At 40.2% G+C, this 21,464-nt stretch overlaps 1 protein-coding gene across 2 annotated transcripts in view; it reads left to right on the top strand.

Moving 5' to 3' along the window:
- ubr5 (ubiquitin protein ligase E3 component n-recognin 5) overlaps positions 1-21,464 on the top strand; it is a 163,307-nt gene that overhangs the window by 134,590 nt on the left and 7,253 nt on the right. Inside the window, exons 45-54 of one of the 2 annotated variants that reach the window (XM_061818718.1) lie at positions 736-953; positions 1,188-1,308; positions 1,434-1,779; positions 1,927-2,014; positions 3,298-3,430; positions 13,699-13,829; positions 14,677-14,737; positions 14,896-15,077; positions 18,603-18,687; positions 18,771-18,926. In XM_061818718.1, coding sequence (XP_061674702.1) covers positions 736-953; positions 1,188-1,308; positions 1,434-1,779; positions 1,927-2,014; positions 3,298-3,430; positions 13,699-13,829; positions 14,677-14,737; positions 14,896-15,077; positions 18,603-18,687; positions 18,771-18,926 — 1,521 coding nt within the window. Of the gene's footprint in view, positions 1-735; positions 954-1,187; positions 1,309-1,433; positions 1,807-1,926; positions 2,015-3,297; positions 3,431-13,698; positions 13,830-14,676; positions 14,738-14,895; positions 15,078-18,602; positions 18,688-18,770; positions 18,927-21,464 lie in introns of both variants that reach the window. The other variant, XM_061818717.1, reaches the window with a different exon arrangement.

The following is a 21,464-nucleotide window of genomic DNA, read 5'->3' as shown; positions in this document are numbered from 1 at the left end:
GCACCAAAACACACGGAAGATAGTCCACAGTCTAAGTTAGTATATTTTCACAAATATGGTTTTTAACAAAGGGAATCAGTTTAAAATGTTGTCACGTTAATTTGATAGCAATACCTGGTAATATCTTGTTTCACCATAAATATAATATAACGTGGTAAACTGATGCCATAACCAAACAAAGGGTGCTCTGTCTGAGTTGTTTGACACATCTAGATCTAAATACTATAAAATAAAAGTTGGGAGTTTGGAACTTTTTTCTCATTCATTTTTTGATCCGCAACCAAAATATTTGAACCAGTCTCACAATAGCAGGTCCACCTGTAGTGACATACAATCCGCCCCCGAAATGAGTCGTTTTTTAGACACAGGAAACTAGGTCAAAATTTGCTGACTTTAATTCATAAACACAGATTTTTTTGGGGGTCAAAACATCGAAAAGGTTATGTATATTATGGTACGGTTGAACATATATTTTTGTCTAGATAGGATTTGCATTTGAAATTAGACATTACAAACACTTTAAATATGCCTCAGGGCTGTGAAGCATTGGAAAAAAATACCAGCTTGTTGTCCGGAAAATATGGTATATTTTGTGTTATATTGCTAAGTCATTCAAACTGATATTGGAACACAGCTTATGCTTGCTTGCTTTGTTTCATTTTCACATATCCATACTTTCACGACCACACTGTCATCTTTCGATACAAGTCTATATTAATTTCAACTCACCTTCAGATCCTGCCCACTAAGATGTCTTACTCAGCCAACCTAAAGAATGTGATGAGTATGGAGACTGCCCAGCGAACTTCTGAGAACCAGTCCCTAACAGACCACGAACTGGAAGCCTCAAAAGATGGCCCTTCACCCCACGACCTTGCTGCTCAGCTGAAGAGTAGCCTGCTCGCTGAGATTGGCCTTACTGAAAGTGATGGACCTCCTCTTCCATCATTCAGGTAGCATCCACCATTTTGTCTGGTTGATTTAATACGTTACATGCACAATAGTCAAATGATATAGAAATTGTACTTGCACCTATAAAATGCCACTGTTTTTTTTTTTTAAAAAAAACTTTTCTTTCAAAGGGAGACACTGAGCATAACTAGCTAATCAACTTTGTATCAATTAATATAGTGATAATATGGTAACAGACTATGCATTGACACTCCCTGGTGCTCGGCTGTGTGCAGACCTCATTGTAGCTTCATGGGAATGATGATTTCACATGACATGCTGCTTGGACGCTGGCGTCTGTCACTCGAACTCTTTGGTCGTGTCTTCATGGAGGATGTTGGCGCTGAGCCTGGATCGGTATGTCTTGAAACTAATAATCTGATCTTATTTCTTTTTAACTGGAACCCTTGGTGATGCCTTAGTATTTTGAACAAAATGTATTTTTAAGGCTTAATCATGATTTAAAATGTAATTTTTTTTAGATTCTCACTGAGCTTGGTGGCTTTGAAGTGAAGGAGTCCAAGTTCCGTCGAGAAATGGAGAAGCTACGGAACCTGCAATCCCGGGACTTGGCTTTGGAAGTTGATCGGGATAGAGACCAGCTAATACAACAGACTATGCGCCAGCTAAACACTCACTTTGGCAGGAGGTGCACAACCACACCAATGGCTGTACACCGGGTAAAGGTCACTTTCAAAGATGAGCCGGGCGAGGGCAGTGGTGTGGCCCGCAGCTTCTACACAGCAATTGCGCTGGCACTCCTCTCCAACGACAAGCTGCCAAATTTGGACTGCGTCCAAAGTGTCAGCAAGGGCATGCAGGCCAGCAGTACGTGTCATCACGATTACAATTCAAGTATGAAATTACAAAGAAACTACACAGTATTTTGTAACTTGAGGTCATTCTTGCATACTGAACAATTAATTTGAGATTTAAAATTAACTTTCAAGTAAACTATTTTTATTGTTTGTTTAGATCTAATGCAGCGTTTAAGAAACAGAGATCGGGAAAGAGAGAGGAGAAGTGGAGGTCTGCGAGCCGGCTCCAGGAGAGACAGGGACAGGTGAACTCAATCTTTTACATGCCTCTTTAGGAACAAGCCACCACTTTGTCATATAAACAGTGATGAAAGTCCTCCGGATTTTCCTGGAATTCCGAATTTTTAAATTTTCATGAAAATTGTTCTGGAAAATTGAGGGAAAATTGCCTAAAATTAACCCGGATATTAGTTGACAACATTGAACGAACATCCGTTTGAGTTCGTTGTTTTGCTTTCACGAGCGTAGCCACGTTGATGCACTAACACTAGTAACAGTAACGCCCCTCCCCTCGCAATCTCAAGACGTTGCTTATTTTGTGTGGTCTTGACATTAATTTACGTGTTTATTTCATAAACGTTAACTAAACAAGCCTGCTCCAAAACAACCGGTATTCACCCGGAAACAGGAAATGCAAGTTAACCGTACTGAGCATGTAATGGGAGCGCATTTACGTCGAAAGTTATCAACATCATGAGCCATGTCAGAGGAAATTCAGTTACACCAGGCAGGGGTGCTCTTTGCTTCAATCGCGAGGAAGTGTGAAGGCATTAAAAAAAAAAAAAAAACGCGCAACTTTATCTGCGAGCATGACTGGCCACACCCTTACATTTTTCTAATGCGAGTGACTGCATGTGTGTATATATTTATATCTCAGAAGATTAAATGCAACTGATTAAACTATTGGGATTACTGCATCTATATCTAAGATAGTAAGCAATGTGGTCGAGTGCATCAGTACAACGCGACGTAAGAAGTTTGAGACTTAAACGTTAATAGTAATTTCTACAGATCAACTTCTTTAACATGTTTTGCTGTACAGAGTAGAAATTCTAGGATATATTTTTGTGTATATTCTATATCTATACTATAATATGTATAATGTGGGAAAAAGGACCATTTTAGATGTCTTTTTACTGAATAGTTCACTTAATTAATTTGTGTTGAGATAAAATGGCATATTTTAAGCATATTTTATTGACAAATGTGATTTTGTGCTATCCAGTGATAGGGGAATGGGGGGCAAAAAAATTCTGGGCTTGGCCCTCGGGGAACTTCTGCCCAATATTTTTTTGGGGGTCAGTACTTAAAAAATTTTACTTTCAATTTTTGTCTGAATTTTGTTCAGATATCGCCAGAATGCGCCACAGCCATCCATTTTTTTCAAAAATTTCCAGGGGGGTGGGGGTCGGGGGGAGAGATTGCCTACGGACCCCGCTAGTGCTCGCATTTGTATTTTCAGGAATTTTCACCAAAGTCCACTTTCATCTCTATATAAAGGAAAGATGCAAATGTATGTTTGTTACAGAGACTCTAGAAGACAATTATCCATTGACACCAGGCCATTCAGGCCGTCATCAGAGGGCAACCCCAATGATGAGCCTGCCCACAGACAAGCTTTGGGGGAAAGACTTTACCCGCGTGTTCATACAATGCAACCGGTAGGTAATGAGTAACCGCATCCAATAACAGTTAACACTACACCCCACCTCACACAGTCACGGCACAGGGATAATGTTTGCCAGTCGGGGAAGTAGTCTCTCTGCCTGGGACCTAAAACCCTGTCCGGCTGCATTTTCAACGAACATCAGAGTCATTTTAAAACGTTTAAAAGTAAGAAGAGGGAGTATTTTAAACTCCGCTATTGTACGGCAAAATTCAGATCTGCCATTTTCCAAGGCAGGTTAAAAAAAAAAAAAGAGAGAGACTAGCTCAGTTGGGTTTGTCTGAATACATAAAGAAGATTTTTTGCAAGTACACTTGAAAATAATCTTGAGACTACAGGAACTCACAATGGATGATTTTGAAACAAATTATTTCAAGATTCTTATGGGGCCAAAAATCTGAAATCAAAAAGTTAAACTCAGTACTTTGCAATGACAGCTTTTCTTGCAGTTACCAATGTCAAACATTTCCTGTAGTTCTTGACCAGGTTTGCAAACGCTGTAGCAGATATTTTGGCCCACTTTTCCATGCAGATCTTTTATCGATCTGTCATGTTTTGGGGCTGTCGTTGGCCAACATGGACTTTGAACTCCCGCTACAGATTTTCCATTTGGTTGAGCTTTAGAGACTGGCTAGGCCACTCAAGGACCTTCAAAATGCTTCTCACGGGGCCATTACTTAGTTGCCTGGACTGTGTTTAGGGTCATTGTCATGCTGAAAGAACCACACACATTCCATCTTCAATGCTGTTACAGAGGGCAATGATGTTTTTGTCTAAATCTAATACATGACTCAATTAATCCTTGAGCCTCAGTATGCTTGGATATGATTTTCTTGGGCTGCCAGTTATCATTCTTCCTCCTCCAAACATGGCGAGTGAAGTTTACACCAAAATGTTCTATTTTGGGCTCATCTGGCCACTGACATTATCCCAATCCTTCTGTAGATCATCCACAGGAATGGCAAACTTTGGGCGTGCCTGGACATGTGCTGGTTAGGCCGGGGGACCTTTGGGACGCTGCAGGATTTGAAGCCATGATGACACAGTGTGTTACTAATAATAACCTTTGTGATTGTGGTCCCAGCTCTCTTCAGGTCTTTGATCAGGTGTGCTTGTGTAGTTTTGGGCGATCCCTCACCAGTCTTAAGATCATTGATACTCCACAATACGAGATCTTGCACTGAGCCCCAGGTTGAGGGAGATTCTCAGTCGTCTTGTATTTTTACTTTTAATAATTCTGAAAGCAAATTATCTCCTCTCCCCAAGCAGCTTCCTTTTTGTCGTGTAACTCATCCAGCGTTACCTAGGTCTATAATTTTGTCCCTGGTCTCTTTAGACAGAAATTTGGTTTTGGCCATAGTGTTTACCAATACCAGTGTTACAAAGTCACAAAATGTTTTTAGTTTTGCTTGACACACTCAAGACACACATGCATACACAGTCTTGGGTTTAAAGGTCTAAGCATATGTATCAAACTTTTTCATTTTGTAAAATTTGAAGGTCTCCAATTAAACCAATTGTTGTCCATTCACACTAACTTAAAACTGTGAACCACTTCTAAAGGGTATACAGTGAATAATTCCTTCTCTTTCACAAGGGATTTTTCAGTATGCTTAGTAATAGAATCAAAGCTACTCAACAATAACAAACTAAAGCAAAACAAATTTATACAAATAGTTCATTTCATACACAAGGTAACTCAATGTGTTTAAAATAGAGATAGAGGTTGTCTGAAGTTTTGCAAGAATCTGTAATTAAAAAATACACAAAAATGGTCAGAAATAGCCATATCCTTAAAGTGCCACTGACAACTAAAACATGAAATTTAGTCCAGTACAACCTCGGTTCTTTGCCACAATCCGTGCCAGAAGGAGGTTCGAGAAATGATTTGTTTGAAATCCGAATCAATATTTCACATTACAATTAATGGAAAAACCTAAAAAATTGGGTTTTTATAGCATTTTTTTAGATTTTCCTGATAATAAACTGCGTAGTAGAAATACATGTGTAATTTAAATACTTTATATAAGGAAATAATCTTAGAAATATATTGATTTTTTTTTTTTTTTTTTTTTTTTTTTTGCTTAAAATTTATGCTTTAGTAGTAGCGTAGGCTAGGCTGGGAGTACATTGCTCTGCCTGTAGCGACTCGGCCCCAGCCTTGTAAACTTCTTTTTTTTTTTTTTATTAACAAAAGCGCAGAATAACTTTAAACAAGCAATAATGAGGGGGAAGAAAAGAAAAAAAGTTTTTACTTTTACAAAAAGTAACACAAAAACAACTCGTAACTCGAGTTAATGCAATCTTTGAAACAAAACAGAAATGCTCATGGAACAGAGCATTATTAAAGTTCACAAAAAAAAGTAATGCAAAACTTTCAACTGTCAAAGCTCTTCGGTGGGGGTGAAGTTCTTTTCTGTTCCCAAACAACTTATCTCGTGTCACTTCTTTGGAGCCATGATTGGGGGTTTAAAAACGAACAGTTCATGTAGCTAACTGGACACATCTGCATACCGAGGCTGTGTTATACACTATAACAAAGTGCGTCATGGGTGGGTCAGCTGGTTGGGCCGTGCGCGTTATGTTATTTCCGTGTTTTTTCGGCGCCGTTGCAATTCACAATAACAAAGCCCGTTGTGGGTCAACTGAATAGCCCTGCGCATTGTTATTTCTGGGTTTTTTTCGGGGGTGTTCCAATTCACAATAACAAAGCTGGTCGTGGGTCAGCTAGTCGGACCGCGTGCGTTGTTATTTCCAGGTTTTTTCAGAGGCACAAAAGCGTTTCACATCCTTAATGGCTCCATCATTAACTATTAAAGTTTGGGGTCCCAATTTTTTCTTGGACAATTTATTTTCATACCTTCAGTGGTGGTGGGGAGTGCACATTTTTAGCCAGGGTCTTGTAAAAGTGGCTCAAATCTATTTGTAACTTCATGTCAATGTTTTCATTGACACATTCTTTTTTTCTTGCGCTTCACTATAATGACCATCCATGGCCGCTTACTCGGGTTTCGAGGCAGCCCGCAAAGCAGGCCAGCCAGATTCCTCTGTAATCGGCTCGTGTTGTGGCGTGTCTTCCTTTTTAGATATATTTGGGCTTTGTTCCCAGTAAATTCCAGGAAGAACTGCTAGAGGATCCGTTAATGTTTCCACAGTCCACATCTGTCCTCGTTGTTGAGCTAAGTGGATGTGAGTTAGCACACTTTTGCTCACCATTTTGAGACATCAATAGAGTGCTTTCATTCCCCACTGGTCTGTTTACATCCACATAGACTTCAAGACTGCAGATTTTCGATTCCAGAATTGACCTCCTCTGCAGTAGTCCGATATAGTCCTCAGGAGAGAAGGGAGGCACCTTGACGGCTGGACTTTTTGCTAACACCAGGCTTCCTCTAATTAGCAGGCCACGCTCTCACTCTCACCAGAAATGAGTCTGACTTATTGCTGGCAATGCGGACCAAACTCTGACACTGGTCGTACAGAAACCGAACAGCCTGTATCGGTACCCCATACACCAAAGAACCCCCCCACAGGACTCCCCGAGGGACATGGTTGAAACCCTTCTCCAAGTCCACAAAACACATATAGACTGATTGGGAGAAGTCCCATAAACCCTCGAGGATCCTACTGAGGGTGTAAAGCTTGTCCATTGTTCCACAGCCAGGACGAAAACCACATTGCTCCTCCTGAATCTGAGATTCGACTACCTGATGGACCGTTTTCTCCAGTACCTCTGAATAAACCTTACCAGGGAGGCTGAAGAATGTGATTCCCCATGCAGTGGAACACACCCTCCCCAGAGGGAACGCTCTCAGCACTCCCTCAAAAGGAGGCTACCCTCTCAGCCTCCGGGGAGAACCCCAACGTACAGCTGCCGAGCCAGATGGAAATAAGTAAACCCACACCTGCTCGGCCCCTCTCACCATGGGTCACTCCAGAGTGGAACAGAGTCCAACCCCTCTCAAGAGGACTGGTACCAGAGCCCAAGGAGTCCGACGATATCTAGTTGGAACTTCACGACCTCATGCACCAGCTTGGGCTCCTTCCCTGCCAGAGAGCTGACATTATGTGTCCCGACAGCTAGTTTCCGTAGCTGAGGATCGGATCACTAAGGTCTCCGCCTTCTACTACCTCCCAGCTCACATTGCACCAGACACCTATGGTCCCTCTCACGGGTGATGAGCCCATGGGAAGGGGGACTCAAGTTACCCCATCGGGATGTGTCCGGTCAAGCCCCATGGGTGCAGGCCTGGCCACCAGGTATTGACATTCAAGCCCCACCACCAGAGATTTTTTTCCATTGTATTGTAATGAGGCAATGTGGCAATGAGGAACAGGAGTCACTGCTGGGTATGTTAGTTGCTTTTTTTTAATTAACACTGCGGCAGCTCACCAAACTCTACAACAACAACAAGCTGCTCGGTTACACTCATGCTTCCCCTCGTCTACTGTACTCCCCAAGCCGTGCTCTTTTAAAGGGTTACACTCATAATTACAGATAGTACAATTGTCCCAAACATATATGTGCGTTCATCTGAGATGACACGCTGTGGCGACCCCGAAAGGGACAAGCTGAAAGAAACAGTGTTTGTAAATTCTCGTCAACGATCCGCTTCACGCTACGAAAGCCCAAAGGATGATGGCTTGATGCTAGATTGATAATATAAGTTCATCTTAATTAATGAATTTGAAAAACTGCACTTTAAAATTTTTTAAAATTTTGTTGTTGTTGTAAGAGTTGTTTAATAAATATAATTTTCTGAAACATGGATGACTAAATGAACTTCATAAGGAACTACTTTACAAATGTACAGATACAGTGAAGAAAGTAAGTATTTGAACACACTGCTACATTGCAAGTTCTCCCACTTAGAAATCATGGAGGGGTCGGAAATTTTCAATTGTAGGTGCATGTCCATTGTGAGAGAGATAATCTAAGAAAATCCAGAAGTCACAATGTATGATTTTTTTAACGATTTATTTACGTGATACCACTGCAAATAGGTATTTGAAAACCTGTCTATAAGCTAGAATTCTGAACCTCGAAGACCTGTTAGTCCGCCTTTAAAAGTCCACCTCCACTCCGTGTATTATCTTGAATCAGATGCACCTGCGTGAGGTCGTTAGATGCATAAAGACACCTGTCCATCCCATGCAATCAGTAAGACTCAAACTTGTAACATGAACAAGACAAAAGAGCTGCCCAGAAACACCAGAGACAAAATTGTACAACTCCATACGGCTGGAAGGGGCTTTGGAAAAATTGCCAAGCACTATGACTATGACATGAAAAGCTCAGGAGTTAGTTGACATGATGATGAGGAGAGAAAGGTTGATCTATTTTGCATCCAAGAGAGCAAGTGGAAAGGGAGTAAGGCTAGAAATTTAGGTGCAGGGTTTAAATTATTTTATCATGGAGCAGATGGGAAGAGAAATGGACTAGGGGTTATTTTAAAAGAAGAGCTGGCTAGGAATGTCTTGGAGGTGAAAAGAGTATCAGATCGAGTAATGAAGCTGAAATTTGAAATTGAGGGTATTGTGTATAATGTGATTAGCGGGGTATTGTGTATAATGTGATTAGCGGCTATGCCCCACAGGTAGCATGACCTCGAGTTGACAGAGAAATTCTGGAAGGAACTAGACGAAGTAGTCCTGAGCGTCCCAGAGAGAAAAAGAGTTGTGATAAACATAGGAAACAGAGGCGATGAAGAAGTGATGGGTAACTATGGCATTCAGCAAGGGAACTTTGAGGGGCACATGGTGGTGGACTTGGGAACATCGAGTGACCTACAAGAGCGGAGGTAGAAGCACGCATGTGGATTATATTTTGTGCATATGGTGTAATCGAAGGAGGTTACCGACTAAGGTTGTGCTTGGGAGAGTGTAGCTCGAAGTGGCTCTTTGAGTGTTAAAGACCCGACCCCTGTTCTTCGGACTCCAAAATGGTGGCTACTCTCAACTGTTTTGTGCATAGGCAGAGCCCAAGTGTTGCGTAGAGGTGAGTCATACTATATCTAGTCGGAATTGTATATATCTTCAAAGAAATATCTTCATTTCTGCTACCTCGAGTTCTGCTTCCTGTTGTTTCTTCAGTGTCACTGTCTCTAATCCCTACATCATGGCCGGCCCCACCACTGTTTTATAAACTTTGCCCTTCATCCTAGCAGAGACTCTTCTGTCACATAACACACCAGACACCTTCCACCAACTGTTCCACCCTGCTTGGACCAGTTTCTACACTTCCTTACCACACTCACCATTGCTCTGGATTGTTGACCCTAAATATTTGAAGTTGTCCACCCGTGCTATCTCTTCTCCCTGTAGCCACGCTCTTCTCCCTCCACCGTTCTCATTCACGCACACATGTTCTGTTTTACTTCGGCTAATCTTCATTCCTCTCCTTTCCAGTGCATGTATCCATCTTTCTAATTTTTCCTCCACCTGCTCCCTGCTTTCACTCCATATCACAATATCATCTGTGAACATCACGGTCGTCATATGCCTCTTGTTTAGCCTTTGCCACCTCTACCTTTGCCCTACGTCTCATTTCAATGTACTCCTTTCGCCTCTCCTCAGTCCTCTCAGTGTCCCACTTCTTCTTCGCTAATCTCTTTCCTTGTATGACTTCCTGTATTTTGGGGTTCCACCACCAGGTCTCCTCCCCTTTCCTACCAGAAGACACACCAAGTACTCTCCTGCCCGTCTCTCTGATCACCTTGGCTGTATAAGTCATCCTAGACACCACCATCCTTATGCTGTCAAGATACACTCTCCCCTACCACTACTTTATAGTCAGTAACTTCCTTCAGATTACATCATCTGCACAAAATATAATCCACCTGTGTGCTTCTACCTCCGCTCTTGTAGGTCACTATATGTTCCTGCCTCTTCTGGAAATAAGGGAACCCGCATTGATAGGGCATAATGCACCATCCATAGCAAGACGACATAGACCAATGAATCAATAAATAAATAAAACACCAGCATACATTAGTACAGTACTGTAGCGCGAAGCCCCATTTATAGGGTATAATGCGGCATCCCAACAAGATGACAAGGACCTATGAAGGAAAAGAAAAAAAGGCATTTACCCCTACTCAATGGTTTTTCGCTTTTCGTGGGTGGGTCTGGTATCAATTAACCGTAAAATACGAGAGATTACTGTACTATAGTGCCTTGTGAACGTATTCGGCCCCGTTGAACCTTTCAACCTCTCGCCACAGTTCAGGCTTCAAACAAAGATAGTGTTTATTTTTTGTCAAGAATCAACAATAAGTGGGACACACTCGTGAAGTGAACAAAATTTATTGGATATTTTATACATTTTTAACAGATAAAAAACTGAAAAGTTGGGCGTGCAATATTATTCAACCCCTTTACTTTCAGTCCAGCAGACTCACTCCAGAAGTTCAGTGAAGATCTTTGAATGATCTAATGTTGACTGATGATGATAAATAAAATCCACCTGTGTGTAATCAAGTCTCCGTATAAATGCACCTGTCTGTGATAGTCTCGGGGTTATGTTTAAAGTGCAGAGAGCATCATGAAGATCAAGGAACACACTAGGCAGGTCCAAGATACATTTATGGAGAGGTTTATAGCAGGATTTGGATACCAAATGATTTCCCAAGCTTTAAACATCTCAAGGAGCACTGTGCAAGCAATCATATTAAAACTGAAGGAGTATCAGACCACTGCAAATCTCCAAAGACCTGGCCGTCCCTCTAAACTTTAACCTCGAACAAGGAGAAGACTGATCAGAGATCCAGCCAAGGGACCTATGATCACTCTGGATGACCTGCAGAGATCTACAGCTGATGTGGGAGAGTTTGTCCATGGGACACCAATCAGTCGTACACTTCACAAATCTGGCCTTTATGGAAGAGTGACAAGAAGAAAGCTATTTCTTAAAGATATCCATAAAATGTCTTGTTTAAAGTTTGCCTCAAGCCACTAAAGAGACACAACAAACATGTGGAAGAAGGTGCTCTGGTCAGATGAAACCAAAATCAAACTTATTGGCCACAATGCAAAACGATATATTTGACGTAAAAGCATCACAGGTCATAAACCTGAACACACCATCCCTACTGTCAACCATTGTGGTGGCAGCCTCATGGTTTGGGGCTGCTTTTCTTCAGCAGGGACAGGGACGATGGTTAAAATTGATGAGTAGATGAATGGAGCCAAATACAGGACCATTCTGGAAGAAAACCTGTTAAAGTCTGCAAAAGACCTGAGACTGGGACGGAGATTTATCTTTCAACAGGACAATGATCCAAAACATTAAGCCAAATCTACAATGGAGTGGTTCACAAATAAACGTATTCAAATTTTAGATTGGCCAAGTCAATGTCCAGACCTGAATCCAATCAAGAATCTGTGGGCAGAGCTGAAGACTGCTGTACACACACTCTTTCCATCCAACCTCACTGAGCTCGAACTGTTTTGCAAGGAAGAATGGGTAAGAATTTCAGTCTCTTGTTGTGCAAAACTGATAGAGACATACTCTGACTTGTAGCTGTAATTGCAGCAAAAGGTGGTGCTACAAAGTATTAATGCAAGTGAGGCGAATAATATTGCATGCCCCACTTTTCAGGTTTTTATTTGTTGAAAAAGTTTAAAATTTCCCAAAAATTTTGTTCCACTTCACAATTGTGTCCCACTTGTAGGTTCTTAACAAAAAAATGAAATTTTATATCTTTGTTTGAAGCCTGAAATGTGGCGTAAGGTTGAAAAGTTGAAGGGGGCCGAATACTTTCACAAGGCACTGTATATAATGATGCTCTTGTTAGTAGGAGTATTGGTGCTGTCAATGTCAACCAAGTATCGAGGTGAAGTGGAGTGATGCAACTGATACTTTTCATCACCAAGTTGTTTGTATAAATGTGGTTAAAATATATTAAATGTCAATGTTAGAAAATAAGTGTTGAAATTATTCACTTATATAACAATCCTCTCGAAGGATCTTAAGGACTTCATATAGAATTTATATAGAATATTTATATGGAATGGGGCGGGGGGGTTGAGTATGTTTGTCTAGGTTTGTCTTGTCTTCGGTCTGGTTTGAGCCAGCGCCGCTGACACTCGACATGACAGCCAAAGTAGGATTGGCTCTCACGTAGTGATTGTGAAGGCACCTAGCTAGCTAGCTACAAGAACTAATGTGAATTCCGAGAGACATTGACCATCGACACTTGAAACACACATTCCGGTCACTAATTTTCCTGCTTCTTTTCTGTACCAAGCGGCATCGGGGCTTGTCTTCCCCATTGCACTGTTCCCCGCAGCTGGCAAATTCCGTGAGCCTGACTGCTTAGCCAGCAACAATGAAGGATTGAAGCATATTACGCACCAGAAAAAACTAAACCATTCATATGATAATCACGCACCAGAATAAGCACGCTCACAAACTTTTATCAGGAAGGTCTTTTGAATTTTAATGGAGACGATATTGATTCACCAGCATGGGGAACGTGGGCAACATTCACTGTCATATGCTGGATTCAAGTTGCCATTGGTCAGATGGCGATCATGCAGAGAAGCCCTCAGAAATCCAGCTGTCAGTTTATTAGTGGTGGTGAATGGCTTCCCCAAGTAACAGCCAAGTTGCAAGGCATATTAGGATCAGATTTTCTGCAGCCAATATCACATGGAACATTCTCGATATGTTTTTTTTCCTTTTTTTAAAGACAAAACAATTTGGAGCACAATTTCTGCTTTTTAAAATTCTTGGTGCACAGTATTCAGGTTGGTGTGGCCATTCCATCCAAACTCAGAATTTTGACCTTTTACAGTTGTCATCTTTAGGAAATATTGCTGTGTTGCTAATTACACTTGCCCACCACTGTAAATTAGAACCTCAATCATAACAGCCATGTTCAATTTCTTTGTATAATAACTTGATCAATTGTTGATGCAGATTTTAGATTGGATCTCATTCGAACTGAATCTGAACTTGATGTAGCAGACAGTCTATTTAACAAGAAAGAAAATCAAACAAAAAATAACATTGCGAACCATTGCTGACCTTATAATTTGAACTTGAGTCGTTAAACTTTTATAGCACATACTGTAATACCGTATCGTAAGATGGTTTGGGTCAATTATGACTGCATATTTATTTTTAAACTTTACTTAATGGAAAAATGGAGAAATCAGACATGCCTTTTTCAAACAACTGAAGGCTGTTTGCATTCTTTTGCATACTTTCATCCTTTACTTTATTCTTCCCAGTGTGTAGTAAGACTTGTTTATCTTCAGGCTTTTGCCAGTAAAATCACAGGCATGTTGCTGGAACTGTCACCTGCACAACTCCTGCTGCTGCTGGCTAGTGAGGATTCTCTCAGAGCCAGAGTCGAAGAGGCAATGGAGCTGCTCATTGCACATGGAAGGTTAGGATGTTTTATTCTCTTACACAATGTGTTTGTGATTAACTTAAAAACCAACTCTCCATATTTACTGTAATGGACCATATTATTTAGTTTTTGTTCAAAATGCATTAATTCTTCTTAATTACAGGGAGTCCTCGGGTTACGAACAGGTTAAGTTGCAATGCTGGTAATGTAAGTCGGATTTCGCCATTAAATTCAGAATTTACGTCAAAATGCTTCGTATAAAAAAAAACAAATACATTGAAATAAATAAATACGATGCTGTACTGACCATTACTGGTGAGAGGTAAATTAAGAAGGGAAGTCTGTTGTTAGCTATTGCCAAGGAATCTGGTCCTCAATCGATAACATAAGTAGCCTCTCCATCTCATCAAGTATCAAAAAACATTGTTTTGTGATCACCGTATCCGACATAGGAACAGAACCCTTTACATGTGCTAAAATAGGGGCTTTGTCTTTAATTGTCACCACGGTGTACCGACTGAAGCCTTCCTCTTTAGTGATGTCTGTCGGTGTCTCTCCTTTCTCTGATCTTTTTATGATCTTGAGCTTCATTTTTATGGTAATGGATTTTCTTTTGGTTGCAGAAGCATTGCTAAAAGACAGCTTTCTTCTTTGAGGTCATTAATTCTAAAAAGAAGGGTAAAAATGCAAAGATACTCTTCGCGCACGAACACAGACAAACATATGCACATTAGCTAGACAAAATGGCGGACGGGGGACCATGTGTTAAAGTCGAAACGTTTTTAACCCAAGGATTCCCTGAACTTTGATATTCTGGTTGAACTGTAAACTCTTGACAACAAACATTATCTAGGCAGCCTAACAATGAACTCGTCTTATCTAGGGAGAATGGCGCTGACAGTATATTGGACCTGGGTCTTTTGGAGGCACCAGAAAAAGCACAAGTAAAATATATTGTTTTCCTTTCTGTTTCATGACTACATTTTAATCAAAGAACAAAATACTATTCTGAAACTGAAATGTTTATTCTTGGTTTATTGCTTTGGGCATTAAATTGGCTTTTTCTGTCCATTAACACGTTCTTCTCTCGGTAATGACATAGCAACAGGAGAACCGGAAGCGACATGGTTCAACACGTAGTGTGGTGGACATGGAGCTAGATGACCCAGACGATGGGGATGACAGCGCTCCTCTCTTTTACCAGCCTGGCAAGCGAGGTTTCTATTCTCCTCGGCCCGGAAAGAACACAGAGGCTAGACTCAACTGTTTCCGTAACATCGGCAGGTAATGAGCAACAGTGACCCTAATATATGTACAGTTTGGCATTTGCAAATTCACCTATCCTTTCTTGTTAGCCTATCCTTCTTTATTCACAGAAAAACAATTTACCCATTAGAAATTGTCTCTGGGCCAAAAAAGATGAAACTTGTCTGCTCCCCCAAACATCTGTGGTAGAAGTCTAATAAATCTCCCCTATAGCTATATCACACACTTGAGCCTTCGATTAGAGTGAAATGAAGTAATGTGCTGAGTGGCCACCATCTTGAAAAGAGAGTCCCGTGAAGGGCCCACCAATTCATTTGAGACTTTGGGAATCAGCACACTCAGAAGAAACCTAACACTTAATTTCTAAGCAATTTTCATGCATGTTTTGTGACAAATTTCAGATGTGGCTACAATACAAACAAATGAGTATGTATTGAAATGTTTATTTACTCAAAAAATGTTATTTTTATAGAGAATAAGTTGGAAAAACAGTCTCCAGTTAGATGTATAGTGTGTACAGAAAGGATTCAGATCCCCTTAAAGTTTTTCTGTCATATTGACAGGGAAAAAAATGGAAATTTTGCAGTTTTTGTTCAAGAAAAAGTAAAACATCACACAGCAATACGTATTCAGACTCTGTGCTGTGACACTCATTTAACTTGATGGATGGTTCTGCAATGCTTTGTATTTTTAACTTTGGAAGAACTTTGGAACTTTATAAGCATTTGAAATGCTTTGTTTTGAGATCATAATTAGTAGTGTACAGTGAAGGAAATAAGTATTTGAAAACCCTGCTATATTGCAAGTTCTCCCACTTAGAAATCACAGAAGGGTCTGAAATTTTCATCATCGATGCATGTCCACTGTGAGAGAGATAATCTAAAAAGAGAAAAATCCAGAAATCACAATGTATGACTTTTTAACAATGTATTTGTGATACAGCTGCAAATAAGTGTTGGAACACCTGTCTATCAGCTAGAATTCTGACCCTCAAAGACCTGTTGGTACGCCTTTAAAAGTCCACCTACACTCCATGTATTATCCTGAAACAAATGCACCCGTGTGTGGTCGTTAGATGCATAAAGACACCTGTCCACACCATACAATCAGTCAGACTCAAACTTGTAACATGGCCAAGACCTAAGAGCTGTCCAAAGACACCAGAGACAAAATTGAACAATTCCACACGACTGGAAAGGGCTACGGAGAAATTGCCAAGCATCTTGGTGAAAAAAGGTCCACTGTTGGAGCAATCATTAGAAAATGGAAGAAGCTAAACATGACGGTCAGTCTCAATTGGAGTGGAGCCCCATGCAAGATATCACCTCGGGGGCTCTCAATGATCCTTAGAAAGGTGATGAATCAGCCCAGGACTACACAACAGGACTTGATCAATGACCTGAATAGAGCTGGGACCACTGTTTCCAAGGTGACTGTTGGTAATAGACTAAGACGTCATGGTTTGAAATCATGCATGGAACGGAAGGTTCCCCTGCATGTCTTAAATTTGCCATTGACCATTTGGATGATACAGAGGAGGTCATAATTCCACTAACCGTGTTTGGAGGAAGACAAATGATGAGTTCCATCCCAAGAACACCATCCCTACTGTGAAGCATGGGGATGGTAACATCATGCTTTGTGGGTGTTTTTCTGCACATGGGACAGGACGACTGCACTGTATTAAGGAGAGGATGACCGTGGCCATGTATTGTGTGATTTAGGGGAACAACCTCTTTCCCTCAGTCAGAGCATTGATTATGGGTCGTGGCTGGGTCTTTCAACATGACAATGACCACAAGCACATAGGCAGGAAAACCAAGGAGTAGCTCTGTAAGAGTTTTATCAAGGTTCTGGTGTGACCTAGCCAGTCTCCAGACCTAAACCCAATAGAAAATCTTTGGAGGGAGCTGTAACTGTGTTTCTCAGCAACAGCCCAGAAACCTATCTGATCTAGAGAAGATCTGTGTGGAGAAGTGGGCCAAAATCCCCCCTGCAGCGTGTGCAAACCTGGTGAACAACTACAGAAAATGTTTGACCTCTATAATTGCAAACAAAGGCTACTGTACCAAATCTGTCTCACAGTGGAAATGCACCTGCGATGAAAATTTCAGACGCCTCCATGATTCCTAAGTGGGTGAACTTGCAATATTGCAGGGTGTTCAAATACTTATTTTCTTCACTATATATTTATAAAAATATATATAAAGTTAATTTAGTAGTGCAATGCACTGATTGAGTTGAACAAATATTAGTACATTTTTTTATGGGTATAGGGAAGAGAGGTATGGGGCTATACATTTTTCGTAACACCAAATAGTTCAAAGGACTACAGTAATCACTCGTCTCACATAGTTAATTGGGACCAGAACCACCCGTGATAAGTGAAAAACCGTGAAGTAGCAGGGATGTATGTTTATGTGGGTACCAGAACTTTTGAAATATGCAAACAGTATTTGTACTTTACATATTTTAGACAAAAAGAGGTATTTAGTTATATCTTTAATTATAAAACCTTATAAATATAATATATACAGTATTATAAATTTATAAGAATATAAATTTTTAAACGCTATTATATTCCCGTATAGTTACCATTCATCACTCAGAGACTTCGGGAGGTGGTGTGTGGGGAACAGAATGTTTACTCAACTGTACAGCATTTGTACTTTGCATAGTTAGACAAAAATTACAGCAGAACAAATGTCTACTTAAACAATAACAACATTTTTTATAGTAGTAGAGATAGTCACAAACAAAACAAACTCGTGGTGTGTTCTCTGTAAAGCACTGAATGTCCCCGACGCACGATTGTGCCGTCACTTCCGTTGCACCGCTGTTACACCACTTCCAGTTTCTCGATGTCGTCACGTCCGTTTTGTGTTGTGGCGTCGTCTCCTCTGACAAGAGAAACTTTTGCTTTCAAGGAGAATGCGGGACATGTCTCTCTCACCATCGACAGCCCATTCTGGCCACATGTCCACGAATCCTTTTTTTTTCCCTTTCCTGAGTGCGTTCCGAAATGTAACAAACATAGCAAACATGATAAAGGAACCGCAAGTCGATACACAAAGCAACCGTAAGCATACAAAGCAAACGCAAGTCGTTAGCATATTAAGCATAGCAAAAGAGCATTAAAAGCAACAAAAGAGCGCCTATACAAGATAACTTTATGAACAATTAATCCATTTAATCCAGCACCTTGTTCAAGGACATAACACCGTCAACACAATTGCTAAACTCGACAGCTCATACCGTATTGTCACACACCTGAGGGCGGAACGCTTTTGAAATTTTTCATACCAACCTTTGCTGAAAAGCTTTTTTGTCGAAGGGGTGAATCATTCACTCAGCAGCTTGAGATTCATCACACATTTTGCTTCCTTATTCAAGGTTATTGAAGCGGTTTTACGGATGTTTACCAAATATTTCTGGAGTGCTCCGCTGATTCATTTACGCCATAATGGCACCAAAAAAGCGTAGCTTCTGCTTTTGCTTGACTTCAACAGTGACTTTGTAACATGATTGTTGTCTTCACCATAGGATATTGGGGTTGTGTCTCCTCCAGAATGAGCTCTGTCCAATAACGTTGAATAGACATGTAATCAAGGTCTTGCTTGGAAGAAAGGTAGACGAAACCCCTCTTCTGAAATACAGTTTTTGACATGAAAATTATTGCACTAACAATTCCTACTATGTCATTCACTGCAGGTGAACTGGCATGATTTTGCATTCTTCGACCCCGTCATGTATGAGTCTCTGAGGCAACTTATCCGCCATTCACTGACCGGTGAAGCCGAAGCAGTATTTTCTGCGATGGACCTGGCCTTTGCTATTGACCTTTGCAAAGAGGAAGGGGCTGGACAGGTAAATTGAACTGATTAATATTCATTCAACAAAAAACATCTTAATTGCAGGTGGTTGCTTGCAACGCTGTCATATTGAACAGTCATCCATATTGTTTTTTTGTTAGTTGGTGAAAATCTGCAATATGAAGAGACCAAATACAAATTATAATTCATCGTACTTTTACCCCTTGAGATAGTGTAATCTTTTTCAGAAGTACTTTACCATTTTAAAATTTAAAAGATTTCTTACCATCAGTGCTCACTCACTGACAAGAAATAGGTTTGTATATCATCATTTTGAAGAAATAAATCAAATGTTCTACTTGCAGTTTTCCAAAAAGAGGCCATGCATTCTTCATTCAAGCTGTTCAGAATGAGAATCAGATTTAATGGCTAAGTATGGAACAATACACAAGGAATTTTTCTCCGGCAGTCAGTGCCAGAGACAAATCCCGACATTCATGGTACGACATTCATGTTGAGGACTGAGAAGAACAAACTACTGCAGTCACTCACATTTGAAAAATGTACGGGTGTGGTCAGTCATGCCCGCAGATATAAAGTAATGGTTGTGGTCCACCAGTCATAGCCGCAGATATAAATTTGCAGGTGTGATTAGGGATGGAATCTCAAGACCTTGAAATAACTTACTGAGTTGTTATACCCGAGTATGTAGTTGTTACCTAATACCATAATCATAATTTACTTGCACTGCACAGACTGAGACACACATTTTAAAAGAGGTCAATAGACCTTCAATTTCAAAACTAAATATTCATATAATCAAATCATTTTATTTCATCATGATGTATTGTTATAATCTCGGGTAATTTTCGGCGGTATCCGTCATCAATGCATTGATGAAAGCTAGCAGTAGATGATCTATATCTTCCTAAAGCATGTGGAGGGGAAAAGTTTTCAACTTCAAGATAACGCGGTATCACGGTGGAAAATGACCATTCGCGTTTAGATATATGAACAGACAAGTCTCACGTTAGAGTTTAGATCAGGTCAAAGTTAATCACAATCTCATAGTTATAGTTAGATACTGAAACATTACATGTGTTATATCCCAGAAATGTTTTCAGTGTAACGGAATTTCCTTTGACATGGCTTATGACTTCCATTTCCCGTTTCTGGGTTAATAATAATTGTTTAGGATCAGGCTTGTTTTGTTACCAACGTTAAGGAAAGAAATTAAATTGTCAAGACCAACGTTCCCTCTAGTTTTTTACGTGTCTGAGCAAACACACTAAGCCTGTGAGCGCTCCCTTTGACCAGTGTGAACAACATCAGACATGGTCAGATCAGTGTCATCGATTGAAGCTACGTCTCATTCAAAGATTCAGATTGCAGCATTTACATTCTTTTCAGAACATTTTCAAGAACATTTACGTGTTTTTGCAAACTTATAATGAAAATGTCAACAAACCAAAAAAAAAATACATTGCTCACCAAACCAACCCAACTATGAACTATAAATTTGAAAGGTCGCTTCCATCTTTGTTTCATTTTTTTGTAACCCACAATGATATCCCTGTCTGTTTTTTTGTTTGTGTACAACTGAATTATTGCTTGCAGAATATCTTTACCAATGCATGTTGAAAGCTGAAACAGTTTTAAGGTTAACCCATTCACGGCCAGAGTGGCAATTTTTTGCCTTATTGAGGTAAATGTCTCCTAACACGCAACAATGAAGGAAATAAAACTTTTTTCATTTATGGTTAAACTATATGATAACTTAACTAATTTATAATCTCGTCCCAAAAATGGGACGCTGCCCGCAAGAGGGTACTTGGATTTTCTTAGTAGATTTTTCCAAAAATAGGACCTTGCTCATTAAAGGATATATTTTTCAAGGTAAAAAATGGAGGATATAATGCGTAAAAATAATGATATCCCAAAAATGTGACGCTGCCCACGAATGGGTTAATTATGTCTCCTATATTTAAAATACAGAATTAGCTTTTTGTGCACTGTATTGTCTGTGCTTTCATCCTCGATCAGGCTGTCCCAACGTGGAATTTTAACATTATACACTATCTCATCCATTACTTTCTTCTTTGGCTTCAGACCAGACATTTTTTTACTCAAAAAAGAGATCTCGTCCAGTTTCACCACTTTTTCTTCTATTATTCACATACCCCAACATTCATTAAAGCAACACAACTTCTTCTTTTTGTACTTTTACCATTATTATTGAGGGTAAACATAAGCAGCATGTCTAACTCTCTTTGCTCTACGTTGCCCAGACTATGTTTCTAACTAAAGGTGGTTTGTAATTATGACTGTACCCCTTTAAGAGCCGGACGAAGGCGGTGTCAGGTACACAAGGAAGTAGAAGTAGGCTGAGCAGGAGACTCTGTGCTGCCGTGTTAAAAAAAAAAAAAAAAGACGTCAGGCTTTGGTTCACTGTGCTGGATCAGTTTTCATGTGCTAGACTGCAGATTTGCGAGTGCGATGGCACGATCTTCTTTTCGATTCGGCTTGTCCCGTTTTGGGTCGCCACAGCGTGTCATCTTTTTCCATCTTAGCCTATCTCGTGCATCTTCCTCTC

Source organism: Syngnathoides biaculeatus, chromosome 5 (genome assembly GCF_019802595.1).
Source record: "Syngnathoides biaculeatus isolate LvHL_M chromosome 5, ASM1980259v1, whole genome shotgun sequence".
In the NCBI taxonomy this organism is placed as follows: Eukaryota; Metazoa; Chordata; class Actinopteri; order Syngnathiformes; family Syngnathidae; genus Syngnathoides; species Syngnathoides biaculeatus.
Note: the sequence above shows the minus strand (reverse complement) of the source record. Positions and strands in the feature narration are given on the sequence as shown.